Here is a 25,764-nt window from a genome sequence, read left to right as displayed (position 1 = left end):
GGTGAATCTCAAACCGTGACAACGAAATATTTTCATAGGTATTTTCTGATGATGATGATGACAAGACTGAAAACAGTTTAATTTCAAGTGGCATTTATCCATACTCTCCTGTCATGCGCTAACCATTTGCTCTGTCAAGATCAAGAGGGAATAAGCTAGTGTATCGTTTCATCGCACATATCACATGTCTCCATGCACTGCATTCTATTTTTATATTCATTTCAGAAAGAAACTGCAAGATAAATACTCATATAACCAAGTAGCAATAGCCAACAGATGTAATGAAGGGATAGTTTTGTAGATCAGTACGGCAAGCAATAATGCATGTATCATTGGTGAAGTGGTTAGGTTTGCGCACAAGAGAGTAGCAGACTCTTGAAATACCCGTGTCTCCAACCCCTATATGAGTGCCTTACAGGTCATGTTGTGTCACAGCATTTCATCCATTTTCAGCTATTTGTTCTAAGCCAGATTGAGTACAGAACCTAACCTGGGAATACGCATGTACAGTACATAAATAGTCTAGAACACAGTTCTACCAAACACAAAAGACAGATTTCTAATTTCAGGTGAGGAAATGAGAATGCTCTGGATTTCCTCTGACACAGAACGCAACGCTTAACGAATGTGAAACGAAGTCTTCCAGGATTGTACAATAAACATCCTTTAGGTCAAATGTGTACCAAAATCTGTGTTTAAAAATCCTCTTTTGGAGGTTGTGAGCGTGCTTTGCTTTGAAGTCACCACTCCCAGTATTCAGCCCCGTTCAAGTGCGTACCAGTCACTGACTTAATTACGTGTATTGGAGATGGGTTGGACATCTGTGGGAATTTGCCATGCAACGTCTCACATGCCATTGGCTCTCTCCATTCTCATTGACTTGCATGTGACTGGACTGTGCCACAGCATTTGCCACGCTTGAGGTGAATTACTGTGTTGTGTCTGCTTTGTGACCTCCCAGAGCCTTAATTCACCTAGTGTAAAACACGGTGCACCAGCAGACATTTTAGCTTAGCCAGTTATAGTGATAGAAGTACTGAAAGATGTCATCCTATCAAAGTGGTTCCAGTTTTGGTTCACAGGGAGGATATTTTCAAGCAGCATTAGTTCATCATTCTGTATTTTCACGTGTCAAAACCAAATACATTATCACCCAACTCATAGAAATCAAAGCTATTGGGGGAAAGCTACAGGTTTACTGGTCATACTCTCTCCCTGCCAGATTCCAGTAGAGACAGCTTATGGCTCATTACAGTCATGCTCACTCAGAAACAGCTTCATTAAAGAAATAACACTATAAGTACAAGGTTAGATTTAATCTTAGGAGAATAGGTAATCTGTGTTCTTATTCTATGCATTAAAGTGAGTGCGTGTGTTTGTGTGTGTGAGAGAGAGAGAGCAAGAGAGAAAGAGAAAAAGAGAGAGAAAGAGAGAGAGTGGGAGCCATCCATGATTAATGTCCTGATGAGGAGATTTGTAGTCCCATGTGACACTGTGGAACTACAGGAACTGTGCAATGCTCCATCCCCTATGTGTGTGAACGCCATCAGCAGGCCAACTCCAACTCCAACCCCGGCTCCAACCCCGGCGCAGCTCCATACAGGCCTCTGTGACTGTCTCAGTGTGTCCAGCTACAGCATCTGGTCATTAACCATCACTTGTATTGTATTTAATTAAACAATAAAATAAAAAAGAGCAGAGACCATAAATTAAAATGGGTGTTTTGAACAGGTATCAGCAAAATCTCCAATAGTGTCTTCTGTCCTGTGTTCCTAACCTGGGATATTTCTTTAGCTTTTTTTTCTTAAAAAAAAGGGTGACGAAGTATCTGTGTGATTCAATGTATACCAGTGTAAAACAAAAACTAAATGAGCATATGATGTTGTCATAGAGAGTATATTATTAACCTGTATGTATATATGTATGGGCTGTAAATGTACATATATGCGCAATAAAAAAACACTGTTTGAATACTAGTTGTGAGTTTTAACATGTGGCCTTTTATTTGTCCTCACTTACAAAATGGTGTATATTATCTGTACAATATGATTAAAATGCATATTAAAATGACGAAACTTTATGTTTATACAATTATGTTTAATAAAGAAATTAACTGTGCAAAGATATTGTTATCCGCAAAGTTATTGTTCTGTGCATATCTGTTTTGAAGCAAATGGTTAAAGAAAAGAAGAACCTGCAAAACAAACAGCTGAACAAGCGCAGAGCCACAAAAATTATTATTTTGGTGTAACATATAGATAGATAGATGGATACTTTATTAATCCCGAGGGAAATTTAGGTCATCCAGTAGCTTATACACATATACACTTATACACCTCACCGACAAACATACATAAATCACATACACATACACATAGGGAGAACATATTCACACAGAGTGTTTCCAGATACAGGAAAGGGTCTGACCCTATTGTACATAACCGCAGTTTGGTCATTCTGGCTTTCTACACGAACTTGAATAGAGACTACTCCTGATAGAAACATTGGCTTTCTTATCTCTGTGATGAAACGACTTAATTGGAGCAGTGAACCTATTTGTACAGGTAGTCTTTGAGACCACTTGGAGAATAGCACAGGGCACCTGGGATGGTCCTTGTGGTCCTTACCTGGTCTATAAATACCAGAAGGTCAAAAGGTCAAGGAGTCCATTGTGAGAGCACAGCAAGCTAACAGACTAATTTGTATCTAAGCCTGCAGTCTGTTCTGGCCTGATATAGAAAGATTTGATTCAGTCTTTTCTCACTGAAAATCTCTGGTAGAAATGAAGACGTGATAGCACTCTCCTTTCTCATTGAAGGCGCAATACACAGCACTGCTTTTCTGAGAAGTAGCTTGTAGAAACCACAGTAAAAAAAATCAGAAGCAAATAAAGCCCCCCTAAATGACAAGGATAAACCACGTTTTTACATTCATTGACAACCTATGGGAGTGCTGAGCCTTGCCTGAAATCATGACATTTTCAAGATGCCCCGGATCTTTCCAGACCTATAGTTTACTGTCTCCCATACCCACAAATCTCACCAATTACTGCTGATTGCTTACTCATTTTCTTGAATAGTCCAACTGTATAGGTGCTCCCCAGGAATACCTTGTGAGTGTTAGAAGTGCTGAACTGAACTATGAATAAATTAATGAATAAATGAATGAATGGATAAATGGATGCGTGGGTGAAGTAATGAATGGATAGACAAATTAATAGATTAGTGGATTAATGAATGGATGAATGAATCATGAGGTTAAGCAGAGTGATACACAGGCTCTGTTACATCCCATAGCTTTCAAGGGGCCGGCTCCTCATTCAAAAGTAATGACTTCACTTGCAGGACTATTGTGTGAGAATGACAAGAATAACGTGTAAGAGAGGATGCCAAGGGAACACTACAGACTATTACCAAAGACGGGAGAAAGGTAAAGACTGGCATCGAAACTGGTAACTCTTAACTGATGATACAGTAACACCAGGGGGAACCTCGGTGGTCAGAGAATCAGAAACACCACCACTCCTCTCATTAATGCAACTAAATTAAAAACTTGTTACTCCAGGACACAAAAACACAATTTTGCAGTGATAATATAAATCTGACAAATGTTATAAATAGGTCTACTAATTCAGCTCAAGGCTAGTTGAAAGAATTGGGTGGAGAATGCCTACAAAGAAAAGTAAAGGAAGTCACTCTGTGAACTTCATTACAATGACAAAGTTGAATCGATTAACAAATTAAAAGTTTGAGAACTTTTCCCATCAACATACCCACAAGTGAAGACTTAATATACATAAAACGAACACTAGTGCATACGTGCATAAACAAACAGAAAGGATGTTTTTTTTAAAAATCCAAAGATTTATTTAAAAATGCTTATTTTACCGCAATGAGAAATAGCATGCTAAGTCCTACACTGGGTATTGTGTTCATGGAGGCTATTTTAGGAGTGCCAACGGCACGGAAACTATTGCAGCCTATACGTGACTACATGTGGCAGTAAGAAAAAGGCAGTAAGGAGATATATAGACCAGCCAGCAAGTCTCTCCACTACGTAATATTTACGTTTCGGTGGACGACCATTACGATAACAATATATGTCAAATTAAATCATCTGGCCACCTAAATAGCTGGGTTCTACCAAATCTGTGCTCAGGAACATTAATCAAACTCTGTGCCACAGAGTGTCTCCATCACAGAGACCTTCAGGGAATCCCCGCGTGGCTGGCAGTGACCGAGGAGGAGGATGCAAGCCACGGGCTCGCCTCCCATTCTTTCGTGGCTATTTTTAGCAAACGCCATTTTCACGGAAGGGATTAGAAAATCTATTTTTGAACCGAGACGCTGTAACCCAATCCATGAAAGAACTACTGAGAGGGGTGCACTTTGTGAACGGCTACAATACGCGTCAAAACATGTTTACAGGAGAGGCAATAATGTATGGCAAAAATTGCTTCAGCTCTGAAATTGACTGTCACGTCAAGTTATTAAAATCGTTTCTTTACTCGTTTATTGTCGTCTAGTGTGTAAGTGGTTTCATCCAAAAATAGTATTCATGACACGTACGACAGGAGAAAGGGAAATGAAAAGAAAACGACCCACCCCCCTTTCGTTTTTCCCCAAAGATGGATGATTTAAAGACATCACGTGAAGCCTAGACCTGTTTTGAATCCTGATGAATTTCCTCCTCGTCGTCAGACGGCGCCTGACCATTCTCTATTTTAACGCAATGCGGAATCTCACACCCACGTGTACCAGTAGGTCAGTCCTTAAACAACACAAGGTATCAGCGTACACAGGTTGCTTATACCAGAGAAAAACAGATATCTGGCAGCACTGATTTTATGACAAGACTAAAAAAATCAGAGTGTTGGTTGAGATCACCACTAAATAATCTCTGAAAATAATCAACAGAAAAAGCAGAAACACATCCTTTACTCTAACTAAAGTACACTTGTGTCATTATTATGTACAGATTGAAAGAAAATAAACAGATTTAGAGGGTAATTCAACTAAAGCAGGAGTCGTGTACAAGGACACCACTGTGTGATAGAGAGGGAGGGACACCCAACGTGAGATTGCTTTGCAGGGAGACAAATGTGTTTGAGATTAATTACAATTACCACCATCTTCAGACCCCTTGTCCTTGGATTACCGACTAATCCTGGCTCGGATGGTGAAAATGAGAGCTGCTTGTCCGGGCACTCCAGGCTATCTCATCCTCTCAATGGTCATTTCAATTCCACAAGGTAAGCGGTTTAAATATGTACTGGAATCAACATATGAGCCCTGTCAGGTTGACCTTTGATGTGACAACTTGACCTTTGGTGTGACAACATGACCTGCGCTCTGAAACCTGCCTAATTTGGGGGAACTTGTTGACAGTGGACTCGCAAGGCACAGGTCTCACTTCATATAACAGGTCGCTTGATGATATAGTTTCTGATACAGTACATGTTCAGATACATGTTGTCCTATACATGATAAACTCAGGTATGCCTAGATTAGCAACATAATATACACCGTTTATATGTCATCATCTTAAGAAGGCTTTTGATGGAGTACTTTCAAGTTATTAATCAAGGCAAATTTGCACACACACACTAACTCTCTCTCTTTTTCTCTCTCTCTCTCTCTCTCTCTTTCTCTCTCTCTCTCCATCTCTCTCTCTCTCTCTTTGTCTTTCTCTCTCCATCTCTCTCTCTCTTTCTATCTCTCCATCTCTCTCTTTCTCTCTCTCTCTCTTTCTCTCTCCATGTCTCTCTCTCTCTCTCTCTTTTGGATGAATGATCAATGAGCCCATACCTTCAGTCCAAGGCTACGTTCAGACTGCAGGCAAAAGTGGCCTATTGTGGTTTTTTTCAGTGTGAACAGCACAAATTACAGATCTAAAATGTTTTGAAGACTGATGCGATGGCGGTAGTTCACACACACCTCCATAGTAGCCGCCATTGTGCCAACAAAAAGCCATAATTCAAAATGTGGTTTCCTTTCTCCTCATCCTCTGCCTCACTGTCATCTGCTCACAAATGCACTGGCCACCACTGCACATCACTTGACAAACGAAACCATAAACTCTGGCTCCAGTGGCCTCGATGTTTACTTCTGCACGACTGCGTGCTACGTGCTACACGCGACATCTTTGTTATTGTTCTTTTGCGTGTGCGGGTCAGTTCAGGACCATCAGCAGTTCACACTGGAATCTAATATTGGCAACATTTCAAACATAATCTGAAACAAAAACGTTGGATGTGTGCAATAAATCCAACAAATAATAAATCCAAAATGAGGACTAAGGCTTGCAGTGTGAACGTAGCATCTACCACCTCTTTAATGTAAATCAAATTGAGCTGTGATCTGAAACCATCCACTACTGATCAATTATTGAGCAATATAACACAGCAACAAGCGCTAACACTACCGCCCACGAAACCTGCCTGGAATAGTAATACAGCAAAAAAACATAGAGATGTCTAATATACACAGAGACAAGGGCGTTACGGGCTTGTACAGTCTCTCTCTCTCTCTCTCTCTCTCACACACATACACAAACACAAACACACACACACACATCCCCCCCCCCCCCACACACACACGCACAAACACACACATTCAGCACATTCATTCATGAAGACACAGGCTCTTATATAATGCCTCTGTCAGCACGATGCAAAGGCTAATATAAGATTATGAAAATGAGTTCAGAGATGAGAGGGAGAGAGAGAAAGGGAGAGAGAGAGAGAGGAATGTGCCATAGGAGTGACAAATCAATGACGTCCCTTTCTCTCTGTCCTGTCACGATGGGCTCTCAGGTTTTCCGTACGCATAGATACTGCCCAGAGACAGGGAGATATCTGTAATCAAGCAATCGAGCCTTATGCTGGAACAGATGGTAGTGGGCAGTTTGTCACTCTCGCCGGGCTGATGTCTGATGACAAACTGAGAGCAAGGAGAAACACACTTAGACACCGGTATCGCTACATCCATCCAAATGCAGAGTAATACGCGCTGCGTTTCGCACCGTTGTGCCATGACCATCGTTAAATGATGGACACACTATGATTTTGCTCTCTCTCTCTCTCTCTCTCTCTCTCTCTCTCTCTCTCTCTCTCTCTCTCTCTCAGTGGAGATGGTCATCACACACAACAATTGCTTTTGGGAAATGCAGTCATGATTCTTAGTGAGCAAATTTCCTTGCTGTATGGACATAGACACCTCTGTACTGTCTGTTGGATTTTCCATCCATTGACATTAAATCATTCCTTCATCTAACATGCATTTCCTCTCAAAACCCCCCCCTCCCACCCTCTATCCCTCTCTCTCTGTGTCTCCCTCTCTCTCTCTCTCTCTCTCCCTCTCTCCCTCTCTCTCTGTGTCTCCAGGTCTTTTGGAACACAGGCTCCTGGCTCCTCCTTTTTCTTGGCTCTGGCACGTCACTGGCTGTGACCGCGGCGACCGTACCTCCAGGAGGAATCCCAGTGTCCTCTCTGTTGTACCGAGCCTGTGGGGTTCGTTAGTGCTGGTGTGCACTCGCCTGGTTGGGCTGCATTATGGGAACAAGAACAGCTTTCACTTCTGGTGGATCATGCACTGTAATGTTCCAGGGGTGCTTGATGCTTTTGTTTTTATTCATTTATGAGAACATTTAATTGTTTCATTAGAGGCTGTATTTGTTTATGTTAAGGTTAAGGTGTAGTTAGAGGCTACTGAGACAGGGGATCCCCATAGCTGCTTAACAAATAGCCTCATATGAAATTCGAATGAGCAGTCTGTGGCGGACTACAATAGAATTTATGAAAAACTGACGGTAGAGAATAGAACACAATATGTTCTACAAAATGGACAATAGATCAGAAACAGCAGGGCACCTGAACATGTCAGCACTAGAATATGGAGGGGCCTTAGTTGATGTTTGTGTCAGTGAATCAGCTTCTAGAAAAACACTGGAACAGCTGCCAAATTCTACACTGCTAGATCTAACGCTGCTCTCACTCTCATGAATATTGCAGCATTGCAGTATTATAAAGCATTCAGTCTGAGGCTGAGCTAGCATTACCGTAACAGCACTCAGCACAGTATTGGAAAATCACGCTTGCTCTGGCCACGGGCAGTAGTAGTGCTACCTTTCACTAACATACTTCCCCTGTCTCCTGCCAGGGTTGCTTGAGTAGCAGTGAAAGCTAGCATGGCACGTGTGGGACATAGAAGCTCAGCAGGCTGTTCGGTCTGGAGCCGCAACCCGGAGAGCTCTGTCTGTCTGTCTGCCGGCCTCTCACACTATCTGTCTGTCTGTCTGTCTGTCTGTCTGTCTGTCTGTTCAGCTGTTCACGTTCAAGACCCCTGTCTCACTGTCACCACTCTCCCCATCATTTATTCATCGAGTCACTCTGGCTGGTCCTCACGACGTTGCCTGTCACGCTCCTGTACTCGTTCACCCCTTCTCTTCCTCCTGCAGCTCTCCGGCTTGCTCCTGCTCATTTTGTAAAGGGGAAAGATGTGTCTGTGTGTGTCTTATGGTTTTACAGTTTTACAGTGGCGTCATGCTGGGGTCACACACTGTGCTACACACAAACACACTGCCATGATCTTTTCTCTCTCTCTCACACACAAAACGGACATACAACTCTCAGGACTAATTCACAACTTTCTCTTTTTCATTTCTCTGGAATGATTTCATAAAAAGGTCAGGGCTCTGTCCACAGTGAGGTATACATATGCATTATACTTGTATATTAAAATCCTTCACATATATGCTCTTACAGCAGCAGTCTTAGAACTTACACTAATGTTGTGTATGATTGTTTTTGGCACTGGTTTTATGTAAGCTAGATGGATGTTTTGATGCCCATTGCCCAATGTCTTTACTTTGTAGCACTGGGGACATACACGTCCCCACTGATATGTGATCCAATTACCTCCTTGATCCTCACCATAGTACAGACATGTCGTACTCACCATCAGCCACACGCTCTCTGTGGTCAGAATGAATTGCAGTTCCATGCAGAGACGTGTTACATTGGAAAATTCCCCTCTGCACAAAGAAGCGACTGTTCAGGACGTGGAGACGGCGTGCCATCATTCAGCAATGAACAGCCTGATCGTCAAGGGCAGTGCATCCGTTGACTAGGCCAACTGATGAAGGAGTCCCCTGGGGCTGGTGTAATGCTGATGACCTGGAGGTCGTTCACTGATGGAGCCATTCATTCACACTCAGCGTGTCAGTGAGTAAACACAGGGACCATGTGACCGAATTGGGCATCCTGAGATATAACCCATCATCCATTCATTCTTTAAAGTTCACATATCTTAGCATCAGCTGCTCCAATATTACCATAATACTCTTCGTACTTCGTAACACAACTTGTGCAATAATAATACTGCAAGATAGCAAATAATACTACCACTACAATAAGAATACCAATACTAATACTACTATTAATTATAATATTTTTAGGGCACACCTAAGATAATTGCTCTCCCGTGCTATTCCACACACACATATATACATCAAAACCCATTGCTGTGTTCTCTGTCCAACCCCCCCCACCCCCCCCACCTGTCACTTCTACCCTATTTCTATTGTCTCTCACATGACATGGGGCTAATAATAGCTCCCCAGCGTTGAAGCCCGGCACCCCCCCGGGGCCCGAGCGCTCGTCTTGAAGGGCGCTGCGTGACTCTGGCGTTCTCCCCCTGTGTGCATGCTATGGGCGTTTATAAATAGCACATAGGCGTTATATAAGGGCCCGGGTGTTTATGAATGAGGATGGTGTGTGTGTGTGTGTGTGTGTTTGTGCCATGAAGGAGAGCTCCACATTCATACTGTAAGGCTGGAGTGCTGGAGCCACAGCTGCGTCTCCAATTCATCCCGTTTTCTCCTCCTCCAGCCCCTCTCTCTCTCTCTCTCATACATACACACACACACACACATACACACACACACCCCTGCCCCCTCCCACTTTCATTTCGTTGGCATGTGCACTGGCGTGTTATGGGGGAGTACAGCAAGCCTGGGAGGGAAGACACCGGGGGAATTTTTTTTTCTATTTTTGCCCCAAATCAAAATACAGTACAATAGCTTATCTTTGAAAGACATTAGATTCATTGCCGGGACAATGGTAATGAAATTGAACATATAAATCACAGACACAGATGTTACAGCGTGTATATGCCTCTGTGTGTGTGTGTGTGTGTGTGTTTGTGTGTGTGTGTTTGTGTGTGTGTGTGTGTGTGTGTGCGTGCGTGTGTGTGTGTGTGTGTGTGTGTGTGTGTGTGTGTGTGTGTGTGCATGTGAGAGAGAGTCTGTGAAAGAGAGTGAATGTGGAGCCTCTGCAATGTTCTTGAAAATGTCAAAGGCGCTCAGTAATAAGGAGGCGGCTGTTGCTAGGGGAAATCCACACGCTGGCTGCTCCAAATGGGCAGCCTCGGCGCGTGGAGCAGAGCGTAGCATCGCGTAGCACGCAGGCTGACGCTCCACTGCAGCCACCGCTTAGCCAATGTCACTCTAAAGTCAAAACGCTCATGCATGGCAAGACGCGAGTGCAGCCCACACGGACACAGCAAGAAAACGAACGCTGATGTGCACAGAAAAATAAATAAAGCCCGTCATGCATGTCTGCCAGCTTTGCCTGCATGTACTGACATGAGATGAGAAGTGAGCATCACTGAACTGCAGCGTGAGAAATTGTGTTGAGGTTCCAACGATTTTCAGTCAAGACGCTGCCATTCAGTCGTATAAGCCTCACTGTGTTAAATGTAAGTCCAATCTGATTTATATCTAACGCATAAAATACACTTCCCTTCATGGTGAGAATTAAGGAGGTAAACGCCTCTCCCCGTGATCCATATTAATGATTTCTGATCAGTATTTGAATTGCCAAATCAATCAGCATTACACTTGCCGGCTCCGCCTTGGGTCACAGACGCGTTTTCAAAAAGCTGTCTTCTCAAAATACATGCTTTATTGATATGGGGGTCTGTAGATACCATTTAGGTTTTTGCCATCCCTTGGAATTTCCTGATTTGTACACCCCTCCATATAGCCCTGTATTTTTAGCGGTGCTCTGTGCTACGGTCCTAGCGCAGTCCCTGAGGTGGTCAGTGTGAGTCCACAACGTATCCATGGCAATAACACCAAGCATGGACGCACTCACACCTCCTCAGCTTATTAGCATATTGAGATATGAAAAAGCCGAATAAGATCCCACAACAAATGCAAAAGAAGGACGACGTCTGTATTAAGTCTACCCAGAGTGCACTACCAGATACCTCAAATGCTCCGGGTCCAGGATGAGACTCCAGACCTCAAGTCCTCTATCCCATAACGCTGCAATTTGAGCTAGTTCTTCAAAGTGTCTCCTCGCTTGCTCTGCTTTGCTTAACGATAGACCTACAGCACACACACACACACACACACACACACACACACACACACACACACACACACACACACAGTCCCTTCACTCTCGTCTTTCATCCTCTCATCCTCTGATGTTCCTCTGATTCACACGGGAGGATGAAAGAGGGGAGAGGAGCAAAAGATGGATTTCCCTGGGGCTTGATGGGTAGAGAGAGAGAGAGAGAGAGAGAGAGAATGAGAGAGTTAGAGAAACATAGAATGAAATTTAAAGTGTGGCAGAATGGAAAGAGAGAGTGATGGTTCCCATACGAGGGGCCGAAGACTGATGCGCGTGCCCCTGATTCAAACCCAGACTCTACCAGGGGATGACAAGGCCTCATGCCTGCAGGAGAAAGATGATCTATATGGAGAGTAGCTCTCCTCTCCTTGACCCCCATGCCTCACTCCTCTCCTCTCCTCTCCTCTCCTCTCCTCTCCCCTCCTCCTTCGTTCCTCCTTTCTGCCTTCTGTGTTTGAGTAGACAGATGTATTGTGCTTCACAGTAAATTAAACTGTAGAGATTCAGGCTTCCTCCGAAAACACTAATGCTATCTGCCCAAAGATATCTATCATGGTGCTTGTATGATCATACTTACACATAGTTAAATGATTCATCCTCATTTCTGACAAGAACTTTTGGGAGGTGGGATCATGGTTTTCTAAAATGGCCATTAAATCTTTACATTTACATTTACATTTACATTTGGAAGTAATATTATATGAAAACAACAGTAAACATCAGTAACAGTTACCAACAGGCAGACTTGGCAAACAGACAGATAGATAGATAATAAGAAAAGTAAATAATGTACCTATATAAAGGAGGCCAAGAGGGAAAAACACGGCAATTTTGTACAAAGGAAAGAAACCCTTTTTGAGTTTATTACCAGTAAGAAAATTATTGTTTTTATTTTTAAAATGTACTCCAAGGTAGGATGACTTTGCATTTCCAAATGCGGCGTGGATACAAAGTATCAAAATGGTTCCATGTTTGCTAGTCATAGAGGACAGGGTGCTTCAAGGTTCATTTAGATCTTTGTAGCCTTAATGGCTTTTGGCACTGTGTCTCTGGCAAGGTTTCCAACAAACTGACGAAATGAATTAAACAGCAAAATGGACTAATTCAAACAGAAATGGCCTCCTTTCTCACTTCCTCTGTGAGTTACCTTGACTGCTGCTCACAGTTACCTCTGTAGCACAGCACAGGAGCCCTGCTCAGTAAAGGTCAGATTAGAGAGGATCTGAGGTCGGGACGGGGGCACGGGCACGGGCGCGGGCGCGGGCGCGGGCGGCTGCCACACAGCCCCAGAGCAAAACCCATGAAACCTCTGCCACACGTGGCTGCTGTTGTGTGTCCCCATTTACCCCTTCTAGTGTTTCAATATTCCGCATGTCGAAAAAAATAAACACAATAGTAACTTGATACCACGGGCCAATTATACAGGCTATGTTCTTTTGTGGCTCAGCAGGCATGTTAACTGTATCACCTGACAAACAGCCTGTATCAAGGTTAGTCAAGCAAAAAAAAGCACAAGCACAACATGTGGGGATTGAAGTGGTTATGGGGAATCAAAACACACCTCGGTGTGCCAATGTACCGTTTCTAAGATGGCAAAAATGAAACATTTTTCATCCATGTGCAGCAGTTGATGTGCACACAGGGTTAGTTGATGCCACAGAAGCATCTTGTATGTATGCTGTGATCCATGTGCATGGTTCCTGTCAAATGAAGGAGGCGTCGGGGCTCTGCTGAAGTCACACTGGATTAAAGTCTCTCTGGCTGAATCACTGTCATAGGTCGCAGGTCGGAGTGGCGTATGGATTCACAATAACACGGACGCACACGTGACTCGAATGTGCGATGTGTGCAGATTGCCTCGACACGCTTGGCTGACCAGCTTCATCACAGGTGCACAACACCCTCCCTCCTACAGCTTGCAATATGCATAGCACTCATTTGTTCACCACCCCCTTATTTTCAATATATATATATATTGGTTTATGACATAATCCTTAGGACTGCCAAGAAAACCATAATTCATTCAAGGTTGTGTTGTCTTCATTAAATACTACCTGTAATGCATGTGAATACAAGACATTTAAAGCCCATAGTTTCAACACAATTTTCTGAAGGGCATCTTTCACCCATGTTCAAATCAGTTTAATGCAAGGACACAGCTACAATTAAAACGTGTAGAGATGGTTACGGCTCCCACATACAGATGTGATGGAATGGAGAATCCAATAACATTATTCATCCTCTGGACCTATATGCTGAAGATTTCGGAGGTTGTGAGAAAATGGTAAGCAAACCAGTAAGATATGGTTCAGGCTTCTTATACAGTGAAAGTGTGGGGGACTAAAAAACGGGGGAACGTGAAAACATTATACGGGGAAACATGAATCTAATAGGTTTCTCTCTCTCTGGGAAATGCAGTCATGATTCTTAGTGAGCAAATGTCCTTGCTGTATGGACATAGACACCTCTGTACTGTCTGTTGGATTTTCCATCCATTGACATTAAATCATTCCTTCATCTAACATGCATTTCCTCTCAAAGCCCCCCCCCTCCCACCCTCTATCCCTCTATCCCTCTCTCTCTCTCTCTCTCTCTCTCCCCTCTGTCATCTCTCCCTCTTTCTCTGGCATTTACCATTACATTTACCATTTACAGTATGTGGAGATAACAAGCCAACTAGAGCACACCTCCTCCCACAAACCCACCCACCTTTCGCTTATTTTCTCCCGCAGTCTCTCCTACCTCCGGGTTGCCATGGAGAAAAATGTGTTGAACACGCTGTACATCTGAGAGCAGTGTTGCTCTTTCCCGTTGGCTGGACTGGGCTGGGGGATGGACGGACCCCCCCGCTCATGCGCTCGGCCCAGGGCTCAGATCCAGCTTCCGGGGACCAGCCGAGCGCTGTAAGCTCCTGCCACCGTTCACTCTCGCCTGGGTGGGTCGGTCCAGTCTGTGCCAGCACAGGAAACAGTCAGGGGGGAGGGAGGGCAGAATAAGGTCAGGGTGTCACCATGGTCAGCTCTGCACAATGCTGCGCTACTCCATAATAATAATAATAACAATAATAATAATAATACTTAAGAATGAGAAGCAAGTACAGTAGAGGAATAACAAAACTATCTATAGGAGCACATGAATAGTGTGTTAATGCCAAATCTGCCTCTTCCCTGGAAAGCCTCGAAAACTCTAAAATACTGCATTGCACTGCCTCACTGAAATCGTCAGTGTCTGATTAGCTGAAGCCCTTGACAGCTCCAGAGCAAAGCTCTGTGCTGGATGAAGGAGCTAACAATTTCATTTGAATATATTTATTCGGGATAATACGCATAGCTCCAGCGCGTCACTTAAGGTTTAGTGGCTTTAAGGCCGAAGCGCAAAATGTTTTGCTCCACCAAAAACGGTTTGAGGTTAAGACACGAAAGTTGAAATATTCTGTAAAACTTTTTTTCCCAAAAGAATCACCGGACAAAAATATACCCACAACACTGTTTCAAGCCGGTCGGTGAGCAAGCAAAATTCTGTTGCCGGAGGTCAAGCTGAGGAAAAGAGACGTGGTGCTGTCCTTAGTGCTGAAATCCTCCTTTGTCACGCACGGCATTTTGGGTGTCCTTGAGCTCGCTTTCCTCCCATGGGTGACACTGCTGAACTGATAAAACAAACAAACAATGACATTGAAGAGATACGTCAGTTCAAAGTTTCCCTCCTGAACAGACCGATATTTAAACCAATCAAAGGTCGTCAAGGTCTTGGTGTATATGCTCTGAAAATACAAGCAAGTTCCGAGGAAAAAGGCACTAAACTCATCACGAGGAGAAATCCGTGTCCTTTAATAAGAGTGTCATTTTAGGCGACTCTGTCATTAAGTGTAAAGATGTAGTCGAGGTTCCTTTGTGGGCTGTCTTTCTTTAAATCCGAACTTTTCAGACTTTCCAGAGATATGTCAGAGCATAGCGATTATTAATGCATCTCTTAACAAATGGTAAATGTCCACTAGTATATGCTATTTAAAATATATTCCAGTGGTTTAAAAGGAAATGTTAAAAATGTAAAATATGTTCAAGATGATTTATTCTTATCTCGGGCTACACCTTCAACGCAATGAAATAGCTTAATAGGTGAGACCATTATAAGCTCAAATCTGCTTTCGAGTTTCGAAATTGAGAATGTGTCAAAGCTCAGCGCAGTCAAATCTCCGTTTATTAACGGCATTACTCTAGGCAAGCTTATCCTGATTCAGGACCCCCCCCCCCCACACACACACACACTTGGGCGTTACAGAGAAAACAAAATGTCCAGTCATAGTCCAGTCCAGTCTGGGTATACTGCGTTGAAATGGTGCAAAAACTAAGCTCTATTCTTTACATAACTTCACATTACATTCCAGGCAAATCGGATCATTATTTAATTTCGAGACTGCTAACCTAAAATCAGTTTCAGGCTGACGCACAGCATTGCAGGTTTTTTGACAGACAAAAGTCACAGAGGCAGTAACAGGCCAAGGGAATTTAATGCTCAGATAAATGTTGTGTAATTGAATGGATCTCATTAATGGGTCGCCTTTGATGAGCATCCTATTTATCGCAGCAGTTTCCCCTCTCATGGATGTAAATGCTGCATTACGGGGCAAATCCACGACTAAATGAAATGGCCACTGCTTTTATTTGCACAGCTAGAGTGTTAGTTTCATCGTCGCAGCAGTCACACCATCGTCGTTTGATATATTCATGCCACCAGAACAGGTTTGCGCACCACCTGTGCCCACAAAATGGGAGAGCACACACACAGAGACACACACACACACACATACACTCACGCACGCACACGCACACACACACACACGCACGCACGCACGCACGCCCATTGCACGCACACACAGCAGTAATGGCTCGCACATTTCTACGTTGTTTTTGCGATGTGGAAGGCACTTGTGGCAATCCGTGTTAGTGCAGCCTGTCTGCATTGCGTCGAAACCCCCTCCTCCTCCTCTCTCTCTTCCACTCTCTCTCGCCCCCTACACCAGTGTCTCCCTCTCTGCATGTGTATGGAAACCTGCAATACAGCATGGTTAGGACTGTTATTTTCTCTCCCAACGTCTTGCTATTTATTTCTGCTGGCACGTTTTCATTGACACCTACTGCTCATCAGCCGAATCGCGTGAAAGCATGTGTTTGCCAGGACACTGCATCGGAAATCTCCCTGAGCGCTGTTGACACAGCCAAACGGGAAACGCTCTCCGCTTTCTGCTGATGCGGCAGTGCCGAGAGATACCCACTGTGCTTTTATTGCCCCCTAATGTATTCAGTCCACTCAGTCGCACCATCATATTTTCTCGTGGCCAACAGCACATGACGCTGGGAGAGTTTGACGGTCAAAGAAGCAAACGGATATCTTGTTGGTCCTGGGTCCAGTGTGTCGCGCGCTACTGCTTGCGCTGCCGCCGTTGTTGGGGCATGATTTAACATTGTCCGTCTAAAGTCTTTCGAGGTAAAAAGCCTTTTACCGGTACCGCACTGGCATCCCAACCTCCGCTGGAAGACTATCGATGCGAAAATTGCCGCTGGATGTCCATAAAGACAATATAGCCTATGAATATTTCAGGAGTGCTCATAGTGCGCTGCGCGCTGTAAAGTGATATCCATATTAAAACAGAGAAGGGAGCGCAAAGTTCTTACGGTGGCCAGAGTGCTCACTGAAGGGATACGGATCACATGCATGCAGAGGTCCTCTCCAAATCAACAAAAGGTAAGCAATGTCGTGTTATTGCTGTATAGCGTAGGATCAGTGTCCAGATATGATACAACCATACAGTTTAACCATTTGTCCTAAAGGCAGCGCAGGAATGCGCCGTGAGCGGTGTGCGCAAATGAGGTGGGCAGTGTACTGAAACTTGAATATAGGTGCATGACACGGGGGGTAGGATTTTTAGATTTGCTTTTAGAGCACATTTGTGAATGTCGGGATGTATTCGATAATCATTTCGCGTTGTTGTATTCTTGCAAAGAGAACGCCTTCAAAATTACAAAATAAAATTGCTGAGCTGGCAAGGATCTCTCTCTCTCTGCTACCCCCTCCCCCCCCCACCCCCCCACCTCCCCTCCCTCTCTAGGTGACAGACCAGACGAAGCATTTGCAGCAGTGTGAGTGGGAAGAGTGAAGCAATGGTCGACTCGGGGAAGAACACCGTGCTGGAGCCAAACTGAGGCGTAACGAGCTCGGTCCTCCACTGGTGTCACACACGCAAAGTGTGGGAACCGGAGAGGGAGACGGCGCGGAGAACTGGATGCCTGCTCGGCCGACCTCGGCATCTCCTGAAGTGTCGTAAGCCCCGTGTCCACGATGACCGTGGTGGCTGGAGATAACATGGACGAGACCGCCACTCTCCCGGGGCACCCGCAGGACTCGTACCCCCCGGACCACGAGGACCACGAATGCTGCGAGAGAGTCGTGATAAACATATCGGGACTGCGCTTCGAGACCCAGCTCAAGACACTCGCCCAGTTTCCGGAAACGCTTCTGGGCAACCCGAAGAAAAGGATGCGCTATTTTGATCCATTACGAAACGAATACTTCTTTGATAGAAATCGGCCAAGTTTTGACGCTATTCTCTATTACTATCAGTCTGGGGGCAGACTAAGGAGACCTGTAAACGTACCCCTGGATATGTTTTCGGAAGAGATAAAGTTTTACGAACTTGGGGTTGATGCCATGGAGAAATTCCGAGAGGACGAGGGGTTTATACGAGAAGAGGAGCGCCCACTACCAGATAATGAGTTTCAGCGCCAAATCTGGCTGCTGTTTGAGCACCCTGAAAGTTCTGGGCCAGCACGGGGGATTGCAATCGTGTCAGTAATGGTCATTCTGATCTCTATAGTCATCTTTTGCTTGGAGACATTACCTGAACTTAAGGAGGACCCGAAGGGAAGGTTTCAAACAGTGGGGAACCACACCTTTTTCTACAAACCAAATATTCTGACCGACCCCTTCTTCATTGTGGAGACTCTCTGTATCATCTGGTTCTCTTTTGAACTGATTGTGCGCTTTTTCGCCTGTCCCAGCAAAGCGGCATACTTTAAAAATATGATGAATACCATAGATTTAGTGTCCATCATACCCTATTTTATCACACTGGGCACTGAGCTGGCAGATGATCCAGACAATCAAGAAGAGAAATCAGCAGAACAGGCCACATCTCTAGCCATCCTCCGAGTTATCCGTCTGGTAAGGGTGTTCAGGATCTTCAAGCTGTCAAGACACTCCAAGGGGCTCCAGATATTAGGGCAAACCCTAAAAGCCAGTATGCGAGAGCTGGGACTGCTTATATTCTTTTTGTTCATTGGCGTCATTTTGTTCTCCAGTGCAGTGTACTTTGCTGAGGCCGAGGAGAAGGAGTCCTATTTCACCAGCATCCCAGACGCTTTCTGGTGGGCGGTGGTGTCTATGACCACTGTGGGATATGGGGACATGTACCCCGTCACCATTGGTGGAAAGATTGTGGGTTCTCTGTGTGCTATCGCCGGTGTGCTGACCATCGCTTTGCCGGTGCCCGTCATCGTGTCCAACTTTAACTACTTCTACCACCGAGAGACTGAAGGCGAGGAGCAAGCCCAGCTCCTAAATGTGAGCGACCCCAACATCGCGTCCGATTCAAACTCGAGTCGACGCAGCTCGTCCATCGTCAGTAAGTCGGAGTACATGGAAATAGACGAGGACATAAACAACAGCATTGACAATTTCAGAGATGCAAACCTCAGAACTGCTAACTGCACGGTTGCGAACCAGAACTGTGTGAACAGAGGAAAGCTCCTAACTGATGTGTAGGACTGCGCATAGAACCTCCCCTTAAACGCAGATCTGGAGATCCCTACCCTCAACTGTATATAGTGTTTTAATACAACTCGAATGCTTTATCGACGTCAATGCGTTCTTGCATTGCATTTATGAGAAAAAAAAATCACGAACCGAGAGAGTATTTACACGCCCTGTGGTTGAACATGGGCGATAATGTCATCTGCCTGATTTGTGAGTGGGATAGTTCAAAGCACATTCAAAGACATTTGATAGCTTTTGTTTGACCACTCAGACGAAATCCAGTACATCGGGCACTCCTAATGATTGTCACAGATTTTGACAAGTGGCGCAAAACAGCAAAAGGTTGGAAACGGTCGAGCATGGATTACAGGTCAACTTCTCTGTGTTGCACAAAGCATCCTTTCAGAAGTCTTCAGCACCTGCAGATGCATCGATCAGTGTGGTTTGCTTTCGATGGATGTGACACATACTTGAGCTCAACGGATCAGCAACGCACCTTATCCAGAGGTTGGGGGTGGTGGCGGAGGCGGGAGGTCTCGCGCAGAGATCTTACACTGGACTGGCGAGGCGGTTCTTGTCTGGAAGACATCTGCAATGCTGCTACTTTCTTTCCCGCAGATGCTATATCTTAAATCTTGTCCCATAGGGTACAATGCCATGAGAGGGTAGAACGTTAAAGGAGAGCTTGATTTTTAGCATGTTGAAATATTCTTTGTTTTAAATTATGGCATGCGCTAGACTTTACCTCATGAATCTGGTTTTCCCCTTTCTTAATAGGCCTACTTCATTTAACCGTTTTTATTGTTTTTTTGAGACTTCAAGCCCTCAATATTTGAGTTCTCTCTCATTTTGCTTTTCACCAAAAGTGCACTGGTTATTTAAGTTGTGAATAATTTAAAAGCATTTAAGTGCTGAATGTTCATTCTTAAGGGAACAGTTATAATTTTTTTCTCTCAAGATCATAGCATGTCAAATACTAAGCATTATTGCATAAACGACAGAGGTACTATGTATCTAGGTATATACATTGTATAATGCATGATGCCAGTATTAAACAGTTTGGGGCCTGGAAGGCCCCTGGCAGGATTCACCCTATCGTTAAGCAAGTTGATGACGCCTGGCACTTAGCTGGGTGGTGCGGGGGATGATATAAAGGAAAACAACTTCACTTGTCCAAAAACAAAACAAAACAAAACAAAACCATTTTTTTTACATGACTAATCAAACTGCCCACACCTCTGCACTGTACAGACAGTATTGCGGAGAACAGGCAGTTGCAGAACATGGACGCTGCACCTCGTGTAACAGCTGAGCCATGGTGTAAATTATGGATTTCTAACGTGAACCGGATTCGAGTTCTGTTCTCCTTTCATTTTGGAAAAGCGTTGGTTTATGATCAGCCGGACCATCTTGGTACGCGTTTCCATGCATGTTTTATGACGACGACAACAACAGCAAAATGGCAACTGATTTTAAAATGACTTACATAGTGCCTTTAATCCTCTATCTCACAAAACAACTGAAAAGTGCCTCCCTGTACAATAGCATCAAGTAGATACAGATAAGTACAGAATCTCTTAACTTGCTGTAAGATGTACTTTGAACACATCTGTACTCTCCTGACGGAGGAGGGGGGTAGTAGGACAGTAGAAATAGATCATTGATTCTACAAACAGGCTCCACCGGGCGAGGGTATTTTTGGAAACAGTGTGGGAAGAGCAGGGCAAGACACATGGCCGTGGTCAACCGTTAGGCTAGGGAAAAATAGAAAAGGGAAACATATATACACACATGCAAGCATTCACACACACACACACACACACACACACACACACACACACACACACACACACACACACACACACAAACACACACTCACACACACACAGAAATTAAGTTACACAGGCACATGCACACACACACATAAGTTCAAGAATACACATGCATGCACATACACACTAAACTCACACACACACACACAGACATACACACACACACACACACATACAAGGGAGAACAGTAAGTGCGAGCACGACCCTCAAACCCCCCCTCCAAGGACCATAGAGTTTCAGATTTTGGGACTTGAATCCTCCTACAGCTTGTACATAGGCCTAAAATACAGAGGAAAAAAAAAACTAGGAAGAACAACCTATTATCATCATGAGCACATCTACATTTTTCATTTGTTTGGTTTTCATTATACCATGACAAGCCTTTTCTTTCAGTTTGTCTACCTCAGTGTGGTCATTTAATCAGTGCGCATCATTCAAATACTAACTGTTCAGCTAAATATACTTCCAATGACATTATACTGCCACCCTTTGCTTTCGTGAGTCAGCTGATACTAACCTTTTGGGATTGGAAGAAAGACTGAAAAGATGCACTGCCCTGGAAACCATTGAGGATAGTTATTTAACAAGTTGGCAATTCCAGCGAAGTAAACTGCCAGTGTCTACATTCCACCTGCAGGGCATGCATGTCAGTCAGGCCGGTGAGGTCACTTCCTTTAAAGGTGTGGCACCTGGCATGTTCCGTGGTTTTGGATGGTAACAGAAGGACAATTGGGCTGCTTGGGTGACAACACTGAAACACAAAACCTTGTGTGGGTTCCTTTCACTATGGCGTGCTTTTCGTGCGGACACATTTCTTATTCAACTGGTCGAGAATGCGAACCGTTTGGCAACGGCGGCAGCAAAAAGGGACAGAGATAAAGGCATGGTCACTCACTGGGCATGCTAGATGGTGTTTATGTAGTAAATGAGGGACATTGCACAGAAACAGTCACTTAGTTAAGACTTTGCAAAGGAAGGATATTGTGTGGGTCGAGGCCAAACTACCTTGCAAGTGCAATAAAAGCTCACAAATGCACAGTTATACGGGATACCTCTCACCTCTGTTATATCACTTCTTCCACTTAACCAACAAACTGCACTTAATTGCAAATTAAAACAGCACTAAAAGAATGCATGTATTTTTTTACATGCATTTGACCTATATCTTAACAAGAAGAACCGCTAGACATAATGTTATAATACGCTACTGCGTGGTGATACCCGATTCTTCCTTGGAGAAAACCCCAATATGAATTCAAACAATAGCAGATCATAATCAACAGCTGAAGAACTGTTTTTTTACGTCTAAAGTTGTTTTCATATGATTAATAGCACTTTTCAAATTATGTTTGACATGAAAGGGCCAAAACTAAGCCAAAATTGCTCCAAATTAGTTATATTAGATTGACTCTAATATCCCGTATGTAACTTTTTTTTTCAGTATTTGAAAAAGTGGTTGGCTGCCTTTGGTCTGTCCGTAGATGACACCCATCCTCTAACTGTTGTTGTACAGGCCTGGGCCCATCCATTGTCTATTGTGTCAACTGTGTGTATCTCTTCTTTTTACACTGCTGGCCCAAGCATATTGGCCATGTACTCAAACACTCATATGACCATAGGTAATTGATGAGTGGAAAGCAACCCTTTAATTTACCATTGGGCATTGTAAGGACTTGTAATCTGCTGACTGTTTCATGGTAAAACTTGCACGGTGCTATGGATTAAAATCAGCACTGGATTAAACTGCAGTATTAATTAATTTAGGTAGATTTTCTATAGGGTGCAAGAGAATAGAAAGGGCCTAAATGTCTTTTTTTTATTATTATGATATGATAGTTATCCTTGTTTTTAAAATGCAGTTGTCAATATCAGGGTGACAGGAATATTAGTTGTTATTTCTTCATTTTTTCCCCCTGAGCACAGTAGGCCAAAGTTAGAGACATGTCTAAAGTTTTGTAACCTTACACATCTCAAGGGACCAAATGTACCAATAGCTGTTTCGTATCTCCGTTATTTGAAATTATATATGGGTTACGAGGAAGAGGAGAGGAGCAATTAGACTTGAAGCCACTAAGACAGATTCTGTCCTATTAAAAAGCACATTTTTGGAAAAAAAAGACTTCTTTGTTATTACAGATAGACATTATATTACTAGATCAGAAAATGCTGTACCATGAATCTTCAGACACTTACTTTTTACAAATGATGAGTGCCAGGAATGGATGCCATGCCAGAGAGACTGTGCAGGTCATGAATGGTCAAACTTGTGAGCTATGAGATTGCTTGATTTGGCTTACTTCTGGCCTGAAAGGCATATGTATAGCCGCTGGATGAAAGCTGATTGAAGTTGTTGAGAAATAGACAGAGGTTTGCCAAGAGTAGTGTGCTTATGAGAGTATTGAAATCATGCTGGTGTTTTCCCATGACGCGGATTGAGGTTTGAAAGCCTCAGTTTTTCGTCGGACCGCCTGTGTCAATGAATCACGGTGACTTACTGAAAAAAAAAATGTATAATGTCTCAAGACTCATGCGACATTTTTAACCTGTGTATGAGACTTCCATTTTTTTGTGAGTGAATTTCAAAACAGAGCCATGAGAACAACTGTAAAGAAAAAGAAAAAAAGGCATTCTTAATATTATGTACATGATTAAGAGAAGCACTGACATGTGCTTTTACTATTTAACAAAAAAAATATGTGTTTTTTACTGAATGGGACAGATAGTTTATTATAAGGCACACTTCATCATTCAGTAGGACAACATTCGCCCTCATAGTGGTTCGCTTAAAGCTCTCATTCAGCTTCTTTTGAGACTGCATGTCAGTGGAGAACTGCATGATCTAAGGCCATTCAAAAAGAAATAACTATAACGTGGCTGTGTCATCACTCATCTGCTTGCTCTCATGCTCATTACCACTGCCCCAGTTATTATTATTATTAATATTATTATTATTATTATACAGGTTCTTGCCTTGATCACAATCTACTTGGTTCACAAGTCATATGATGATGCATTATACAAATAACTGAGTTTTTATTAATTAAGCAGTGAAAATAAATATCAGAATTTTTTTAACACTAAACTGCAAATATACACAAATACGAGGGGTGATTGACAGGTTTGTGGTGTAATGTAGCAGTAGATGAGTGATACAGGTCATTTGAAGTCAATAACTTTTGTGGAATTTCTGTTTCAGATCATTGAAAATCACCAGTCAGCACTGTCTGGGAAAATGGACATCGGCCTTCATATGCAGTCAGTCGCTACCTTGGTATCAAAGGTTTATCAACCAAGGAGCCCACTTCTTGACCATGCCGTAAGAAGGGGCAACTTCCCCTAGTGTTGCCACCATGTCCTCCTGGACCCCCTTGGCTGAGGTAGCGGATGGCTGCGCTAAAGCCGATGTCTTCCATTTTATCAGACAGTGCTGACTTGCGATTTTCAACGATCTGAAACAGAAATGCCACAAAAGTCAAAACATTCTGCATAATCACACAAGGTACTGAACTGCACGTGCATCTAACGACAGCCGTGCATCTCATCTCCTTCTACCTCAGGCCACGAACTTATCAATCACCCCCCGTATAAGCACACACATACTGACACACAGACACAGACACACACACACACATACGCACACGCACAGATTCTGCCATTGCACACAGTTGTGCTCAGTCTTCTTTTTTCCCCCTCGATCCTTGACAGGTAGGAGGTCTTAAGCTAGGGGACACATGAGAGAGTGGTAACATGCATCTCAGTCGTTAGGAGTCTGTCTGTCCGTCTGCACTGGTTGTCTGAATGTTGCTACTACCTTCTGCTGTACTTGCGTACGTACTTAAGTTTTACATGTTTGTATGTTATTTATTGTCCACATGCATTCAGGGTTTTTGCTGCAGTATGCAAAAAAGTTTTGTCACACACTGGTGAAGGCATAGTGTGATCTATGCAAGGTTGTTCATTCTGTCTGTGTCATCATTTCAGCGTATATAGCATCCATCTCAATAAATGTGAAGATCTGGCGAAAATCTGAGTGATTTTGACTCTGTGATGCTCTGAGCATGTTTGTTAACAATTGCTATTAAGATAAAGATGGGTTTTGACAAACAAAACAGTCCGAAACATATACCAATATTACAACTACCTCATGTCACTGCTGGTAATATCATCATTATCTAGATTATCATCGTTGTTGTCTTTGGACATTTTTGCTTAGATCCTAAAGTATTTGTGACATATGTAAACATACAGAAGCTGTAACTAGCATAGAGATACAGGCCACCTATTTATCTTAAAAATGAAATAGATTCTCTACCTCCTAAATCAATGTAGGATTGACTGTCTAAACCAGTACCTAAACAACAACATTTATACAAAATGGTGTCTTTTCTTGAGAACACTTAACTTGAACCCAGTATCCATAAAGCATTATAAACATTATAATTCACAAATATTTATGAAGTAAATGTATTGCATCATAGATAATATAGAATATATATATATAGGAGACTTCCCAAGATGGGTTCCTGCAGCTGAAAGTTAAAGTGTGAAAATGTAGTTATTTATCATGAGTAGCTACTGCTGTTTACACTGCTACCAAGCCCATAGAGGTCCAGCACTTTAGAGGTCAAATATTGCCATAGCTTTAGGAACTACAACAATCTCTTGATCTATTATTTTGCTTTTCACTAAACAACCAATAGGTGA

General features: G+C 43.3%; 1 protein-coding gene and 1 long non-coding RNA gene across 2 annotated transcripts; both read left to right on the top strand.

Annotated features, from left to right (window-relative positions):
* The first annotated feature begins 4,124 nt into the window (after positions 1-4,124).
* Positions 4,125-8,763, top strand: LOC116224094. The gene is made up of 3 exons (XR_004165425.2): positions 4,125-4,763; positions 5,138-5,251; positions 7,385-8,763. It is a non-coding gene; the product is annotated as an uncharacterized LOC116224094 (long non-coding RNA).
* A 7,638-nt stretch (positions 8,764-16,401) lies between these two features.
* kcna1b (potassium voltage-gated channel, shaker-related subfamily, member 1b) lies at positions 16,402-20,993 on the top strand. The gene is made up of 2 exons (XM_031583109.2): positions 16,402-17,161; positions 17,526-20,993. The coding sequence occupies exon 2, from the start codon at positions 17,756-17,758 to the stop codon at positions 19,235-19,237; it is 1,482 nt and encodes a 493-aa protein (XP_031438969.1). The 5' UTR covers positions 16,402-17,161; positions 17,526-17,755; the 3' UTR covers positions 19,238-20,993.
* Positions 20,994-25,764: the final 4,771 nt, after the last annotated feature.

Source organism: Clupea harengus, chromosome 16 (assembly GCF_900700415.2).
Source record: "Clupea harengus chromosome 16, Ch_v2.0.2, whole genome shotgun sequence".
In the NCBI taxonomy this organism is placed as follows: Eukaryota; Metazoa; Chordata; class Actinopteri; order Clupeiformes; family Clupeidae; genus Clupea; species Clupea harengus.
Note: the sequence above shows the minus strand (reverse complement) of the source record. Positions and strands in the feature narration are given on the sequence as shown.

What these genes read in the sequence shown, in the direction of transcription:
- kcna1b (XM_031583109.2), top strand. Translation starts at nt 17,756, where the DNA reads ATGACCGTGGTGGCTGGAGATAACATGGACGAGACCGCCACTCTCCCG.